The sequence below is a fragment of the Lissotriton helveticus genome, chromosome 2_1 (assembly GCF_964261635.1).
Source record: "Lissotriton helveticus chromosome 2_1, aLisHel1.1, whole genome shotgun sequence".
In the NCBI taxonomy this organism is placed as follows: domain Eukaryota; kingdom Metazoa; phylum Chordata; class Amphibia; order Caudata; family Salamandridae; genus Lissotriton; species Lissotriton helveticus.
This window is the reverse complement of record NC_136059.1, coordinates 1,191,633,394-1,191,652,087: the sequence shown is the minus strand read 5'-3', so window position 1 is coordinate 1,191,652,087 and position 18,694 is coordinate 1,191,633,394. Positions and strand designations below refer to the sequence as shown.

Sequence of the window (18,694 nt, the reverse complement as noted above, 5' to 3'; positions counted from 1 at the left end):
TAAAACCATGTACAAATGTTTAACGGTTGCAAAACACTTGTGATTACCACTTACTTCAAGTAGATGGTAATGCATTTGCAAATGGGAAGGAGTCCCCAGGGGACCCATTCCCCTTTGCAAATGCATGCAAAATTATTTTTTTTAAGGGCAGGCAGTGGTCCCAGGGACCTCTGCCTGCCCTTAGAAAATAAACCGAAAACGTTTCATTTTCTTTTTTTTTTTAAATGCATGGTAAATGGGCTGCATTTTTTTTAACTGCTTTATTTAAAAGCAGTCCCAGCCATGGTGGCCTGCAGAGCCCAGCAGGCACCATACCTAGGAGGGCTGGCATTCCCAATAGGCTCGCAAATTGTGAGAGGCTCATTAATATTAATGAACCTTGCAATTTGCGACCCGATCGGGAATCCGAAACACTGTTGTACATTTCATTTAGCGACTCGCAATTTGCCACTCGCAATGCGCCGCCAATTGCGAGGCGCTAAATGAAATGGTCGTACATCTGGCCCCAAAATCCTTAAGGGCAGATTTACAAGCCCCTTGCTCCTCTTTTACGCCACCGTTGCGTCACTTTCGTGATGCAGCGGCGACGCAAAAGATGCGCCATTGTGCAGGGTATTTACAATGTGATGCATCTGAGAGATGCGCCACATTGTAAAGCCCTGCGCCAGAAGGAGGCGTTCCGGTGCAGGAACGCCTCCTAAAAGTGGCTGAGTGAAATCTACAAGATTTCATTCAGTCACTTTGGGGCCCATGCTGCGTCAAAACCCTGCGCCTGCTTGAAGTAGGCGTAAGGATTGACGCAGCATTAACAAGATTCGGCCCCCCAGAGCATTGCTGGAGCTGTGTCGCGCTTGCGACGCAACTCCAGCAATGCGCCACCTTTACGGCACAGATGCGTCATGCATCTGTGCTTTTTTGCCCCATGAGGCGCAGCATTGGAAATGCGGCGCATCAATGGTGGCGGAGGCATTGCGCACAATAAGTGGCGCATCCCTGCTGATATGCATGGATGGTCACTTATTGTAAATCTGCCCCTAAGTACTTTGAGTATTTGCTTTGTGTGCACACGTGTGTATTTTTTTTCGAATTACCGTTTTAATATTTGAAATTTAACTCATACAAATTGCTTGGGGGTCCCCGGCTTCCAGTGGTGACTCAATGGGGGTCCTCAGGAGTCAAAAGTTTGGGAACCACTGGTGTAGCACATAGTGCTATACCATACAGAAATGGTTAAATATGTATCATGCCGCTAGGCACACTGGCTGCCTCCCAGAGACTCCTTGCGAGAAGCATTTATAGTGGTATTCCCGAAACAGGGGCAAGATTCCCTAGTAGTGTGTGCGCACCGTCCTTTGCTAGTGCCTTGCACAGGAATTTATAATCTATATAACGACAGTTTGTTGCCAGTGGTTGAGAAATTGATTCACCTGGCCCACAGCTGGTGTATACCGTGGAGGTGCACATTTTACAACATTCGGTGGCTTCTCTTTTTGAAAGGGGAGGTTGGGGAGTGAGACGATGGGCATCTGTCGGTGTCACTTGATAAAAAGCATTCAACACCACGGTTGGTCTTTTCTTATGGCAGCATTGGCAGCTATGGGCTTAGTGACCAGTTCTTAGCTGGACTAAATTGCTCTATGCAGACCCTCTGACTTGAGTTAAAACTGGCCCAGAGATTTCAGAGCATTTCACTAGGCAGGATTTTCCCCAATTGTTTTTGCTCTTCCAATAGAAACTTTGGCATGCTTGTTGCACTTAAGGCCCAATGAGGGGTACTCCCTTACATGATACTGAACACATTGTTGCACGATGTGCTGACTATAAACTTATTTATACCTAGGAAATTTATGGGGTGTTTAATAAGTTGATGAAAGTATTAGACTAGTTTAGGGAGTTCTCTGGCCTCAGAATTGAGATGAGTCTTATCTGTTCACCCGGCTATCGGCCTCCAGACAATTTACTATGTACAAGATTAGATTTGAAATGAAATACTTTCAAATATCTGCGTTAGTGTTAATGTCTATCATGCAGAAGATAAGCTGATTGACAGTAGTTTGGGCAAGGTTCTGCCAGCATTCCACCAGCCGATTCATTTTGAATTGGTTTGCCATTGGTCCATTTGCAGTATGTGGTAGTGGTCAAAAAGTCGCCGTTACTGGGGTTAATATGTTTGCAACCTTACCGATGTCCTGGGAGGGGCTTTTTTTTGCAGAGCTCCACAGTCCGCTATCCAATTTAATTTGGAGTAATGGTAGGAACAGGGTAGCGCTCAGTAAAATACAAAGTCCCCTGATGGACGTGGCACAGAGGCCTCGGACTAGGACTTCTATTATGCAGTGGCCCAATTCCAATGATTGATATGTTGGCTGTGAGACGCGCCTCACAAGGAGTGGAAGCCTTAGAAGAAGCACTGCAGGGGGGCTCGAACATAGGCTGGTAGTTGGATCCTGCTCACTGACCTGAGGCTCAGCAGACTTGAGACCACGACAAACGCACTCGTTTGTGCAAATGCATGGACACTGTTTTCCATATGCCCTGCAGTTACCTCCATGGTGGTTGCTCACCCTAAAATAGAAGGTACCTCGGTACACAAATGCAGACCGTGGCTAGATGCTTGTGTGCAAGGGGGGGTAGGGATTTGAACACCTAGATTGGCTTCAGCACTTTCAGACTTGCAAGGGAACTATGGGTTGAGTGGGTCTCTTCTGGGCCTATAATGCTTTAGCGGCTGACCTCCTTTGAACGTGGGGTTCAGAGTACTCTACGCCTAGTACCCAACATGCTGCAAATGTTGGTTAACTCGCACACAGGGTGGAAAAGCTGTTACTGCCCTGTACTCTGCACCATTAGAGCAGCCTTCCCTGCCAACCCAGGCACAAAATAAATGGTAAAGAGGACAGGGCCTGGAGCTCTCCGACAAACAATGGGCTACGGCATTCGCAAAGGTTATGTAGGTGTCGCAGAATCCCAGGCTTAAATTTATGCAGTTTAAGTATTTTTACTAAACTTATTTTACTCCTCCGCAAACACCCCAATCATGTGATATGGCCCTGTCCAAATCTACTAAAGAAGTGTGCAAAACTATGGACGTCATAGCTGACCTGACTTGCACCCGACACCCCAGATGTGCTTGCTAGGTCCCTTACCTAAGCTACACACCAGGTCCATGAACCTGGTACACACACAGGTTCACGGACCTGGTGCTGGTCCCGTTTAATATGTGCTTCTCCCTAAACTTCAACACTTTAGAAAGCAGAATTTGGTTTAAAGACTACCCTGTGTGAATTCTGATTTTTAATAACAATGAAAGCATTTTCTAAGACAATTTAGGCGAACATTTTTAAAATGATAAATTCTACTACTTACAGGTCCCATGATTGTTGCTTGCCAATGGAACACTACAAAACAGAAAAAAAGGGGCAAATGTTATTTTGAGTCATGTTCAGTAGTCCACAAAATGAGAAGAAAATCATGAACACTACTTTACTTACTATCATCGCCAACTGGACCTGCAGAACACTGTGCTGGAGGATCACGAGCCAAATCATTGAGTTCCTAAACAAAAGAAAATAGGGTTCATTTCACAAAGGTGAAGAGGCTTTCTACAGTGTTGAATCTTTAGATTCAGGGAATTATAGGCACACAAAGTGCAATTAATCATTTCCATACCAAAATAGTTTATATAATGTTCAAAACATTGCAGAAAATTAAAGTTTCGTATTCGCATAATGCAGTATTACTAGACAATAATTTATTGTCAGCAATCTGTATTTGGATACACTATTCATCAGGATCGTAAATAATATTTCTGAAAACATTAAAATTTATCATGCATTATTAATGGATAAATACTTAGAACTTGCACAAAGCACAGCAACGTACTTTCTTATCTACATTTTTAAAGCTCATTAATTAAGTTAAAACATGCAATTACTCTGCCGTCATTTAAGCATTATTTTACCCTTATTAATCTTATAACGTGCCGTCATTCCTGGAAGGCCACGATTCAGGCCCTGTAGACAATTTATATTGCACAATGCCTTAGTTGGCAGAATAAATAGAGTTAATACCATGATAACATTCGAATACTATTCTTCCCATAAATTAGTGTATCTCAAAATGTTATCATCCGTTATTGCATTGACCGTGGACTGTATAACAATATAGTTAAAATCGGGGGGGGGGGGGGGGGGGGTTTACTACGTCATCTATATTATGAAAACGAGAACTCCTCTTCAGCATTTAGCCCATTCAGAAATTTAGTATCAAGGTTGACAATGTATCTACACTCCAATAGTCTCAATGATCTCTCCCGGTTGCCACCCCTCACAGATCGACATTGCATCAATCACATAATTTATGTGTCCAGGGTCATTGTTCTGGAAATCATGGGTATGTGTGGCAATGGGATACACCCAGTCCTTATTTCTGACTGCTCTCGGAGGTTGTAAAATCCTGCGTTGGACCTGTACAATGGTACTGCCTACATATCACATACCACACTTGCAGGACAAAAACTAACTGCAAGATGAAATTTGCAGTATATGATCCCCTGATCTTGCAGGGTCGCATACGCCAGAATCTGGACTCTATAGACACAGGCTTTGTACCTATGGCATCTACTGAAGCCACTGGCCTGCTGTAATAAAGTTCCCAGTCTGCCCACTTCCGGACTACTACACACCAATGCACACCTAATAGAGAATGTTCTTCTGTTTGTTAACTGAAGGAATTTGGGAGTAGTTTGTCCCAGGACTGGGTCCTAGTTAATCAAGAGCCAATGCTTTTGAATTATCTACCCAAGTTTCCCTTCCTGTTGGCGGAAGGTGGTTATTAACCCGATCATTGGTTTATCTTTCTTTTAGTGTCTACTAGTGAAGAGTAATTATTCCCTACTCTTAGCCAGTACCTCAACTATTGCTGTGGCTGGGGATTCATTAGAGTAGCCATGCGGTCTAAATCTACCGACCATCTCCTCCCTACCCACATTACAAGCATCAATACAACTTCAGTTCCTTTTCAGTCTCAAAAGTTCATCATAAGGAATGCTAGCCTCAACCGGATGGAACCTACTCGCGTGAAAGGTTGAATTCCCTGCAGTCTTGTGATCTATGAAATGCAACCAGCAGATGACGTGCTCTTCCCACACCTTTCAGTGTCGTGGATGAGTATCTGCTTCTCCCACCAGCACATATGCAAACAAGAATAGCTTGGGGTGAAGCAGGTACCCATCGCCGTGCCACGAATCAGTTTGAGTACCTGAAAAGGAAATTACTATTGTTAAGACAACACAGTGTGTCAATATATTCAGATTGCTTTAGTTTGCAAAAAAAAATGCATAGCGCTTTCATTTGGATTATGTTGTGGCCTGCTCTGGCCACAAAGACAACCCCGCTGCCTTGAAGCAGATCGGTGTGCCCGGTTAAGAGAGGGCACGCTAGCGGAACAACGTACCTGTTGGGAAAGGCACGAGATAAGCAGCAAGCAGGAGTGGTCCCGACAACCACCCAACAGGATGAGATTAGCGGGAGGAGACAGTAAGCGGCATCCACTAAGGAAGATTACTTTGCTAAAAACCTTCATCAACCAGAGTGCTTAGCAAGCACACGCCCAGTGGGGTGGGACTAAGAACTGCAGCATCACGCGAAAAAATTAAGGTCGAAATCTTTTTCCCCCATACACACCAAGCCACAGAGGAAGAAAAGTTCTCCGAAACGCGTATGGCATTTATGGTGTTCATGAACGTTGAAAGGGTCGGTTTCTGCCGGCTGCTGCCTTCCGAGCAATAAAGGTGAAAAAAATGTTGGGAGAGGGGTCTTCAATATCTCTCTATCTATCCATCTATCTATATTTTTTTTTACCAACTGGCAGTCACCAGTTCTAGTTAGGACCAAGTTTCCATAGGAAGAGCAATTTTTGTTTTGCTTATAACTTTGGCGTCGTTTGATGAACCTTCATGAAATTTGTTCATATCAGCTCCTATGTTGAAAGTTTGGGGGTGATTCGTCAAGGGGGGCCCCCCGAGAAAAAAGGGGGGTCCCAAAACGTGTTTTCTTCATGTTAATTTCCATAGGAAACTTTAGACAAGGATACAGGTCTGAACGGATGCACGGAATTACCCCAAATTTGGCAGGGAGAAGGTTCTTGGTCTAGAAAGCACGCTTTTGTTCATTTGGTGTAAATCCGTTCAGTAGTTTAAGAAATATTGAAATTTACAGATATCGATATTTGGGAAGTCTGCCATCTGATTGGCGGAAGAGTTACGAGCACAAGCTTGCTCCTCATTGGCTGCGAGCGGTTGCAACTAGGACGTGTTGGCCGCCATTTTGTGATTCCATTGAAGCAAGTAAGGAGGAAAAAAAGGGTGAAAAAAGTAAGAAAGAGGAGGGTAGGAGCACTGTAACCTCTGGGGTGTTTAGGGTGTGCTATAGAGTGGGTGCGAAGCAAAGTATTCACCCCTACCCTTGTGAAAGTGCTGGGCTACAGAAATTTAGTGAGGCATTGCGTACAGTCTGATGCTGCTAAAGTGAGCTGCTGCGGGACTCTGGGATTAAAGCGTGAGCCCAATCTGTGTGTCTTATGCTGTGAAGTCATGTGCCCTGGCCGCTGCACTACAGCTGTGGAAGTAGTGTCAGCATGTGTTTATACCTACTAGGACCAAGTACTGACCCGTACTGGTCTGAAAGTCCCGGGGTACCGAAAATATGAGGTATTGTCTAGCGTCTCATGCTGCTAAGCTGAGATGGTGCCGGACTCTGGGATGAAAGCGTCTGTGGAAGTAGTATCTGCATGTGTTTATACCTACTCGGACGAAGTACTGACCCGTACTGGTCTGAAAGTCCTAGGGTACGGAAAATATGTGAGGTATTGTCTAGAGTCTCATGCTGCTAAGCCAAACTGTGTGTCATATGCTGTGAACTCATGTGCTCTGGCCGCTGTGCCACATCTGTCCAAGTTGTGTCCGCATGTAGCTATACCTACTCGGAGGAACTTTTGTTTTGAACATTGTAAGTCGTGTATGGTGTTTAGGGAGTGTTATACAGGGAGTGCGAAGGTAAATTTGCGCGTATCAAATCAATTCGGTATTTGTAAAGTGCAAACTACTCACTCCTACGGGTCTGATGGTGCTGTGAGCGTAAGCTGAGCTGCTGCCGAACTCGGGGATAAAGCCGCTGAACTACTGACCACATCCGATATGAAAGTGCGGGGTACGGAAATTAAGTGAGGTATTGCCTACAGTGTTATGATGCTAAACTGAGCTGCTGCTGGACTCTGGGATGAGACCGTGAGCCCAAACTGTGTGTCTTATGTTGTGTAGTCATGTGCTCGGGCGCTGTGCCACACCTTTCCAATTTGTATATGGTGCTTAGGTGGTGTTCTATAGGAAGTGCGAATGTAAATCAATACGGTATTTGTAAAGCACAAACTACTCAGCCGTATGGGTCTGAGGGCCCTCGAGGCCGTAGTGGAAATTATGTGAGCTATTAAGTGAGCTATTGCCCAGAGTCACATGGTGGTGAGCTGAGGTGCTGCCGGAGCAAGGGATTAAATCTTGACCTCTGTGCTCTGAACTCATGTTTTCTAGCCGCTGCGGCACACCTGTCCAAGAAGGGTCAACATGTGTGCATACGTACTAGACAGAACTTTTGTTTTAAACAGTGTGACTTCTGTAAGGCGATTGGGGGGTGCTACAGAGGGAGTGTGAAGTTAAATTGTGCCGTTTCGAATCAATACGGTATTTTTAAAGTGCAAACTACTCACTCGTACGGGTCTGCAGGCGATGGCGGTCTGAGTGGAAATTAAGTGAGCTATTGCCCAGAGTCACATGGGGCTGTCGCTAGAGCCGGGGATCTAAGCGAGAGCTCTGTGCTGCAAAGTCAGATGGTCTGGCCGCTGGGCCTCAGCTGTGTGGAGAATACATTTTGGTGAGGGTCCGGGAGTTGCCGTTACGTTGCCCCAAAATAGCGGCCTAAGTTGTCAGTTATATGGTGGCTCTAAAAAGAGCCCATGTGTATATTAGTAAGAGCTACATATAAGTGCGGATGCACAGCTTCAAGTTATTCAGAAAAACTCGATTTCCCTGATCTGTGAAGTGTACTCCATCACTTCTGTAGATATCAGCGACATCAAAACGTATGTTGCTGTAGTAGATCGACCCCATTCTATGGTCTCCGAGGTATGCAGACACAGCTTTGTTGACTTTCTTCCTAGATTTTTCAATCAAAGGACAAAATTGATTCAACCATTTCCACTTTTGGCTTTGGTATATATTGGAATATACAAAGAAAGTTTGAGGCGAAAAGTAACAGTTGTCCAAAGGAGTCCTTCATAAGCATTTCCAAACCTACTCCAGTCAATGTGCCTAGGTCATATCCACCACAATGCACAATCATGAGGTCAGGGTGTGGAAGATGCAAAAAGGTTTTAACTAAAGGCAACAATTGGAGACACGTCAATCCTCTGTGAAAACCATTTAATGTCCACATTTTGTAAACCTAGGTCTAAGTCAATAAGTCTGTGTTCTGCATACCTCTTGCACCAGAAAATATAGCTATGTCCTACGATCCACACTAGCATTATTAAAGTATGGCTGGAAGGTATGGAAAGATGTCTGTAGCGCATGCAGTTGCTTCGTAGAATAAGAGATATATGTTTAAAGATGGGGAACTACTTTTTTTTTGCCATACAAAACGATACATGATTGGGAGATGAAAAGCATTGTTTTTTAAAAGTAGGGTGCACATTCGGTTTGTAGAAAAGCATCTTGTGATTGGTTAACCAAAAAAGTTTCAACGTGGAGTACATATCATATGATAAAATTGGCTCCACTCAACCACACCTGCTACTCTTATTTGGAAGGCACTGCTCGAACTTAAAACAATCGTGAACTTTTAACCTGCAAGTGCTGATAAATAATCGAGAAAATGTTGCAAAAAAATATTGTTAGGTTTATAAGTTGATGAACTTTTAACCTGCACGTGTTGTAGAAAGTGTGTGGATAGAATACGTTGGCCTGCTGACTTCTATGGGTCTTTAAATATGAAAATAACTGTTTATATGCAAACTTTTAAAAGAAACGAATAAAGGAATCAAGGAAGTATTCTAATTTGATCTTTAAATGTATTTATGTATGAAAGAACAAAATTATAGAAACAGCACCAGGAAGAAGCAGGGAGTGGGGGGAGACGGGGGGGGGGGGAGATGGGCACAATGGCACCATCAAGTAGAGCACAAGTATAGACAAACAATGGCCACAATGTAACACCAACAAGGAGCACAAGTCACAACCCGCCAACATCACACCACTGAACGAGTATAGAAGTAAAAACCACGCTGCATTCATTCAGGATGTGTACAAAGCCCGGTCGTGGGTGTTGTGGTATGTCTGCGACTGTGGTCATCATGGATGAAATGCCCAGAACGTGGCACATTGGCAACGTAACACACAGTGAACTCGCCTAACAGCTGCTCGTCACTCCCACGAGCCCCACACTTTTACGGTGCGCTTTTGAATCCTGTGCAGTTGTACAGCACAGCATTGTAATGTCTATTCGGGCATGTCCCGCGGCATTCCAACTACACCATGAGAGTGCCGTTTGCTGGTTGTGCGTGCCACTTTACAACAGTCTGCTGCGGCCCTTGCAGCAGGCCACACCAGAACACAGACACACTTACCGCACTTCCTGCACGCGGACATGTCAGACACCCCGCTCCCCTTGCCGGATAGGTACACCCCTGTGCAGACCTGTGTACGCCGGACCAGCACACGCCTGTTGTGCATGCAGGAGGATGCTTGCGTAGCTCCATGTCCAGGCTCACTGCCAACGCTGAGGTGACAGCAGACTGATGTTGCAGGGCCTGTGCCTATCATGCTACCACAATGACCACAGGGACACTTGCTCAGATGCGGGTTTGGGGGCATTAGCGGTCCTGGAGTTGTTGCAATGAGTCTAGTGGCCCTCATGGGTACCCTTGCATCATGCTAGACTCCATAGCACCTGTGGGTGTTCTGGTGTGGCTCTTGGCTGTGTTCCTTTTCATGGTGCAGGTAGTCGTCCTGCTTAACACCAGCAGAAAGCAGGTGTAAAATCCCTAGTGCTAACGTGGCTTATCACCGGAAGTTGTTACGCATTGCAGTTGGTGTGAAAGTTGTGATGGGTTTTTTTCGTGTGCAGAACAATATATGAACTGGGCAGTGTATCCTGTGAAGATCCAGCACCCGACACACTATTCCCAATCAATATAAATACAATGAGATTTCTGAATTGATTTTGTGTGTACACCGTAAGTGCAGCCACTAACTCAATTCAATACACGATTTTAGTATTTAGAATAAATCACAAAGGTGCACCTCGTGTCTTTTTGCAGGCGAACGGCTAGTCTGCATTTCATTATGAGCACTTTAATGTTAGTAAAGTTAAGATAACTTTAACACACTATTCAGAAGTTGGTGCAGACTGCAGACATCACCAGTATTCCCGGGATGAGGGTCACAAAATTTAACACGATGGTGGACACCATCAAATAACAATAATAAGTACAAGAAAGAGTAACAGCAGTTAAGAAAACAACCAAAAACTATATTAATTGTTTTTTTTCATCAAACTTTTTTTATTAACATACATATGAAAGATGAACTAAAACAAAATGTAACAAAAATAGAAAACACTGCGGAACAGTCTTGTGGGGACCACGGATGTGGAAGACAGAGCCTGGAAAATAAAGCACAAAATAAGGACTAGTGTAATGTGCATATCAGAGAGAGACAGAGAAACAGAAGGAAAAAAAGCCAGAGAACGCTAGAAGGGGGGAAAAAAAAGCCAGAGAGAGCTAGAAGAAGAAAAAAGCTGAAGAGAGCTAGCGGGCGGGCGGTAACAGGGCAGGGATCGCTACAATGACGCAGACAGCTCGTAGTACTGCGTCTGAGTCGAGCGCACGGGCCACAGCTGTTCCTCCGCGAGCCTGGGTGCGAACTATTCATAACTTACACTACATAAGTATTGAAAAATCATTTTGTGATTCATTCCGTCAGCTGGCATCTGTCAAAGGCATTTGTGAAAAACATATCTGAGTTCTTTCTGTGATAGACACCCTTTGGACGCTGCTTCTCCCCACATCAGCGGGTAACGCACGCTCTTCCCACATTACCACCATACCCCCAACAACCTTCTTTGGCCTGGAAGTGTCCCTGTGCAGTTGGACAAAGAAGCTTAGTCATGTATAGATTTACATATAAAAAAAAAATGTATTTTAAAAAAGAACAAATAAGACTGAAGGGGGTCTGACGCTGTGGTCGCTTCCACGAAGTTGTGCTGACTGTCATTCACTACTCAGTTACAGATGTGGGATCGGCTTGTGTTAAAGAGTGTTAGTGGGACTACGTGTAGCCGGCGTTTCATATCGAAATATGCCTCACTGATCGAAGGGAGTGTGGTGGGTGCCATGAACTTGGGGTCACTGCCATTCAGGAGTCAGGACAAAGTTACACATGTGGGATCGGCTTGTGTTAATGCGGGTTAGAGGCACCAGAAGCATTGAAACTGTATGAGCCTGTGACGATGCTTGGTGTGGATGGGCCGCACTGGGAGCAATGCGTCTTGCCTACTGGACTGTGTCATGTGGAATCAGGACTATCTGAATTGTGAGGCGTGCTGACCGTAATGTAGGCTGCTGTGGTCGCTGTCACGAAGTTCGGGTCACTGACGTTCAGGACACAGTTACACATGTGGGATCGACTTGTGTTAAAGAGGGTTAGTGGGACTATGCATCACCGGCCTTGTATATCGAAATATGCCTCACTGATCGAAAGGAGTGTGGTGCTGTGGTCGCTGCCACAGACTTGGTGTGACTGCTATTCAGGACTCAGGACACAGTTACACATGTGGAATCGGCTTGTGTTGGACAGTGTTAGTTGGCACATGTCCAAAATTGAAATTGCGAGCTCTGCTGCCCGCAGTGTAGACTGCTAATGAGTGTTCGTTTGTACTTGAAAATGAATTTGGTGATTGTACTAAACCTATAACTCATATAAACAAGCATTGGCATAGCCAATAGGTCTCGCTTTTGGGACTGTATAAGTATGTAGTTATGCAGCACAATATCCTTGGTGCAACAACATCAACTGTTGCATGGCCAAACACTTATAGGGTCCCAAAGGAGAGACCTATTGGCTATGTCAATGCTTGTTGGAGTTTACTTGTGTGTGGGTTGTAGAAAAGGTGTTTGTATTCGGTTTTGAAATGGTTTGTGTGAGCTAGTGTGAAAGTAAAGTGAGTTTAATTTTGGAATACCTTTGAAGTGCTTTATGTGCCTGGGTGATTTTGTTTAAGGACTTGCAGTTTTTATTGACGAATAGGGAATCAGCGGTCCATTGCTCAGCTTGAGTTTGTTAATATACATCTGTGCATCACAATCCAAGTTGTCCTGTTATGAAGCAATGCTGTGACAAGTTAGTTTGACCTCTACCTTTCTATGGTGATTTGGCACGGTTATTGACAGCACCTTGATTTAGCCTTGATTTTCCATATGTATGGCTTTTGAGCTGTGTTCTGTGCAAGATGTTGAGAGTTCTATCTAGCATGTGCTGTACGACCATGACTGATGCAGGTGAGATTTGATAATGGTTTGTGGTGGTGTTGGGTATGGCAAGGTGTTGGTATTTCGATGAAGCCGAAACGTGGGATATCCGAGTGGTATTAGTGGATGTTTGTGTCCGAACGCTCTAGATTTACATAGTGAGATATGTACGGAGAATCGTCTGTGTCCTTAAAAAACATGCTGCCAATGGGTAGCGATGTGTGGTAAATGCACCACAAGTGAACAAGCGGTTAAAAAGCACCCAGATTATGTAACTCCCTCAAATATTAAGAGGAGACGGTGCCGTCTGATCGGTGTGAAAAACGTGACCCCACTCGACTCGGAGTGAAACTGGTACATATGCAGTTTGATGTGTGAGATAATCATGCTTATAAGGGGAGTGCGTAACGTGATGCTATTATCTAACTGACAAGTGAATTCGGTTTACCTGCCAATGTAAACTGTCACTGTTGAAGAACCAGTAGGGACTTCCAACCTCATACGTCTAGAAAACGACAACGAAAACCAAACGTCAATAGTCAAAAATGGTTTTAGTGCATGTTATTACGCTGCCTCAATGTGGGATGAAATTCAAAGTATTTCACCAAACAGTATGACATGGCTGCCTTCAACAAAAAAGTAGAACCGAAAACTAATTTACCTTCTACCACTTAAAACAACCTGTGTATGTAAATAATCGAGTGCTCAAATACTTAATTCTGGCCTTACCTTCGAATGTGAGTGTTAAGTGCTTTCTGAAACAGCTGTATTCTCAGATTAAACAGTCTTTCACTGCTTCAACTAACCGCTACACAGAACGAAAGTTCACCCACGTCTGCCGTATGAAGAGAAGCCTAGTCACCTGACTAAATACAAGCATAAAATGTAACCGCGCGTCCTGTTTTTAGAGTGACATGCCAAAGGCGTCATCAGATTCAAAGCAATACTAACTTTATTAAAGGCGTGAAGCGTAACCTCCTCCATATATAGTCGGCTGCCACATCTCCCAACATTCAGCTACTGTGTAGCTGAGGGGGATGGCGTTTTGGGAAGGTCCGTTGTCCTGTTTTGTGCTCCCTCGGTGGTAGTAGGGGATGGTGGTCCGAGGAAAGAAAGGGGGGGTAGGTGGTAGTTGCGCTGGGTGTTGTGGCCTTGTTGGGTGTCGGAGCTGCATGATCAGAAGCTCAATCACGGGTTGGTCTTTAGATGTGGCTGTGAGTTGGGTCCAATTCACGGAGTAGATATTCGACCTCCTTACACCTATTAAAGGTTGTTGTTAATTTGTTACTGCTAACTAGGCTTATCGCCTGCTTTTTGGATCGCATTGCAGATTTGGCTGGTTGTTCAAAATATGGCGAAGTGGTGTTTGTGTTTTTTTTTGCACAGGAATGCCTACTTTGCATATTATTAGCGTTAGTTGTGGCGATTTTGTTGGCGTAAGGTATTGATGGAAGAGTGGTGAGATTTGCAGTTTTCACCAAGTTGAGGATGTGATCATTAAAAAACACAGAAAAAAAGATAGGTTTAACGAACATTATAATTAGAAATTAGCATTAAAAAAACTTTTAAATTCACTGAAAAAAACATAGGTTTCAGGGATGTTCTAATTAGTTGGGCATTTCACTCACAGAAACCCATAGAAATTCCCCTGTTCTAGTTAGTTGAGCTAACTAGAACTCGCGCCCCCGCAATGCACTGCTGATGACGTCACATATTACATCATTCATGACATGGTCAGTGACATCACTGGTGACATCCATGTGAAAATCTGATGCACATCAGACCCTAATAACACTTGACACACCCACTCTAAAATACAGACGATAATTTTCGAAACCATGAACACACCAATACCAGTTAGTACATATCCACTCACTAAAAATCTTAGGTCTACACACATCCATTCATTCACTCATACATGGTCAGCCATCAATACAGCATTACCATATCTATACAGACACTCACACAGCCTCTCATTCATAGGTATTCATATAACTAGTCAGTAATGGAAATAATCGCACTTCAATTTACTCACCTGTACAGTTCTACACATACCACATCACTTATTTAAAAATATACTAACACATACTTACACTCTAATACAATAACTAATACAAGCACACACTGATCCATACAAGCACAATCACTTACTGTCGCATATAGTCATTTACACAGTCCAACACTCATATATACTGCCTTTCACATATGCAGTTACTCGCACATGTACCACTGAGGCATCCATTCACTCACCAAGACACTCATACACACACTCACCGAGCCATATAACCCTTCACAGAAACAGACTTGAACACATATACCCAGTGAATTATCCACTCACCTCTATGCACAGAGTCACACCCCCATCCACCCACACACCCACCCACCCACACAGACTCTCAGGAACCTACACAAGTACTCAGACATGCAATCAATAGCTCATACAGATAATCATTTAGCTACTAACCAAAACCATGCAACGCAAGACCCCAAGCCTGCCCTAAATGCGGTGGGCCCTATACGGACTTTGCACACCTGTCATGGTCGTGTCCAGTGCTTCAGGACTACAAGACCAGGGTGCACCGCACACTTAGTGACATGCTGCGCCTGAATCTGGTTCCCATCCCTGAGATTGCCCTTTTGGGTTGCCCTTTTGGGTTACATGGCCGAATTCCCGAGGGCGGTGCGTAGACTAGAGGCGCTGGGTTTTTTACTGGCTAAACGCGAGGTGGCGTTGCGATGGTGTGACAGTCGCCCCCCGTTACACAATTCATGGCTCCGAAGCATGGACCATTGCAACGCCAACAATGAGGAATATTCCAATATGGTCCCTTCTACCTCCAGGCCTAGGGATATTTGGGGCCCCTATCGCTCATATCTCGCGGGCATCATGGCAGAGGGCCAGCCTACTCCCGCCAATGACATGGATCCCGAGGGGATTGATTGAAGGGCTACACAGGGTTACTAACTGAACACCTGTTGCTTAGGGATCCCAGGCGAAGCCTATATCCAGTTACTACTGAGGTGTGGTTTCGCGCACTCTGAGATCCGTCATTGGAATTGCGTCCCCCCAGATATCTTCCACTTTGACCTAAGACTGATATTTGAGTATGTTCGGATTATTGTATACTGCATGCATGTGACTAGAGTGACACACTATGAACCAGCTGTATGTTTCCAAAATGTATGTGCACCTTATTTGTATGTTTCTTTTGGAAAATAGTAAATACATTTTCACAAAAAAACAAACCATGCAACTGCTTACACACCAACTGACAACCTAAACTGTGTGAATGTCTGTATCAGTCGCTAACACATGCATTAAGCAAGACACAAATAATCACTCACTTACACAGTCAGTCACACACCTACTTAATCATCCATCCTGACTCTATACACCTGGATATAACATTTACATTTTATAAAAACACATTCACTGGATGATGTCACCGGCAGGGCGTCATCGCCGATGTGACAGACACCCAATGCCCACTCTAAGGAAAGAATGAGCCAGACATGTGCTCGCACACAATCCAGGATTTATTCTGCAAAAATTATAAAAGCAAAGTCCAGGAATCCCCAGGAAGACGCGTTTCAACGAGTCTGTGCTTTCTTCAGTGCTGGTTCCAGTTTCCCAAAAGAGCCTCACACCTGGGGATTATTTCAAGGTCCTGTGGCGATCTGAGGCCACTCCCTTTCTAAAGTTGTTACACCCGCCTCTGCAGTCAGCTGTGATGCTTCCCGTGTTTTTTTTTTCCGAGAACTGGGGCATGCTGGTTCATCAAGTCCAAAGTGTCAGCCCATGCAGTGAAGGGCTGCCAAACACCAAGTGGCGTGTCTCGGTGACTCGCAAACATTCGCTCTCTACCACAGGGATAATCTTGCAGTACCTGGTGTAAGCCCCGCAGTCAATGCTGGAGCCTCTCTCCCTGTGTAGTACAGCCAAGCCTGTGCTGCTTAAACCACTTGGGGGTGGTGACACGCTGTAGTTTTATACAAACATCCAAAGGTGCTGGTTTTTGCGCGTCACACCAAATCGAGAGGGCATGCCGGTTAGCCAGTGCCAAGCATTCTGGCATAATATAAGAACCCAAAGCCCACTCTAAGGAAAGAATGAGCTAGACATGTGCTCGCACACAATCCAGGATTTATTCTGCAAAAATTATAAAAGCAAAGTCCAGGAAACGCAAGGCAGACTAGTTTTTAGCGAGTCTGTGCTTTTAGTGCCCCGCGCCCCCCACCTCCATAATACAAAAAAAAGAATTTGGCCATGCCCCAGGGGGATGGGGTCCCCAAGGCCCCGAATTAGCCACAGGATGGAGAGGGGGGGGGGGGGGGTTCCACGCGGAGAGATATAGATATATTTTTTAATGGGGGTCAGGCCCTGGGGGATGGGGTCCCCAGGGCTAAAAAAAAAGTACAACGAAGGGGGGCCCAAACAGCCCCCCTTCCAAAAAAAGATTTTTTTTTAACATCTCAGGATCGTGCCGGAGGCTCCGCCCCCTCCCAGCAGCACTTTGCAAATGCGCCCCCTGGTGTAAAATGGGGAAGTAATTCCCCTTGAATACTGGGGGTTCCTGGTTGCCAACTAGCCCAACAGGTACCTCCAGTAAGCGCCAGGGAGCTGCGTTGCAGAGGTGTTCAGAGGCCACGCCTATTTACACCTCTCTGCAACGCAGCTCTGTGGCGTTTACTGGAGGTACCTGGTGGGCTAGTTGAATCCCGAGGGTCCCTGGGGGCCAAGGGGACTTAATCCCCCCCACTTAAAACGTGCCACAGGGTGAGTTTGCACAGTGGTGAAGAGAGGGGCCTAAGGTGACGTGTGCAAACACACCCTGTGGCACGTTTTAAATTGGGGAATTAATTCCCCTTCAATCCTGAGGTCCCCTGGGGGGCCAACCACCCTATCAGGTACCTTCAAAAAGCACCAGGGGCCTGCGTTGTAGAGAGGTGGTCTAGGCAACGCCCCCTTTTACACCTCTATGCAATGCAGCTCTGTGGCACTTACTGGAGGTACATGGTGGGCTAGTTGGACCCCAGGGACCCTCAGTATTCAAGGGGACTTAATCCCCCAACTTAAACGCGCCACGGGCGCGTTTCCACAGTGGTGAAGGGAGGGGGCGGGGACCTTCTGCACCTCTGACAGAGGTAGTTTTAATAAATGAATAAATAAATGCCCCTGCCCTATTATGTACTAGGGCCTTACAGAGGGCAGGCTAATCACAGAGGTACCCCAACGCATAATGTTCCCTAGTGTATGTAGGTGTTTTCACTGTATTCCGAGTATCTTTTAGCATAGCACTGGCTCTAGGCTTGGTTAGTCAGATTCAGTTACCACCAGTACCCATCTGAAAAAGTTGAGGGCACAGGATGATTTTGCAACAAGGTCTCTTTCTGCTCCTCTTTGTTCTTTCTGCACGTCTTGCTTTTTCCTGCACTTCTCTTCGTCTTCGAGGACTTCTGTTGCTTCTTCCTGCATTTCTTTGGCTTCTTTGTGGGTTTTTTCTTCTTTCTTCACGTCCTTCCTCTGTAGGCATAGTTACAAACTAGCATTTATAGTTAGCTGAGCAAACAGGGGAATTTGTATGGTTTTGTACGACCAACTAACTAGAACGCTCCTGAAACCAATGATCTAGATACAGATACATGTGTGATTCAAAAAATGAACATTAATAACTACACTAGCCTTGAAGGACTTGAGATTTTGCATGTTAAACGTCTGAACATGTTAATACATTAGCTCTATGCAGAATGAATAGGGTGTCAGGGATGTCATCAGGAATGTCGTCAATGTTGTTTTTATTATGTTACGAATTAGAAGTCACAAGAAGTGCATGGTGTGGGAGACAAGTTATTGTTAGCTCAGTATAATGCAACTGGTGAATTTTGGCGGCCTTTGGTTGGAGTTATTTAAATAGCCAACTATAAAGTCACTTTAAATTATGTTTTTTCCAAGTGAAAATATGTATGTTCATACATAGGTAAAACTAAAATGAGCACATCAGAATTAGTCCTACTCATAGTAGCAATAATCCTACCCTCCTACTGGGGGGTGGGGATCTGCAGACAGAACTTTTTTGTTGAAATTGAGAGAGGTAAAAGTATGGGCAAGCCATTTGTA

At 44.8% G+C, this 18,694-nt stretch overlaps 1 protein-coding gene across 1 annotated transcript in view; it reads right to left on the bottom strand.

Annotated features, from left to right (window-relative positions):
- UBE2D3 (ubiquitin conjugating enzyme E2 D3) overlaps window positions 1–18,694 on the bottom strand; it is a 184,859-nt gene that overhangs the window by 109,429 nt on the left and 56,736 nt on the right. The window contains exons 2-3 of the mRNA XM_078676070.1: window positions 3,492–3,555; window positions 3,367–3,398 (exon numbers count right to left, since the gene is read on the bottom strand). Of these exons, the coding sequence (XP_078532196.1) occupies window positions 3,367–3,398; window positions 3,492–3,555 (96 nt within the window). The remainder of the gene's footprint in view (window positions 1–3,366; window positions 3,399–3,491; window positions 3,556–18,694) is intronic.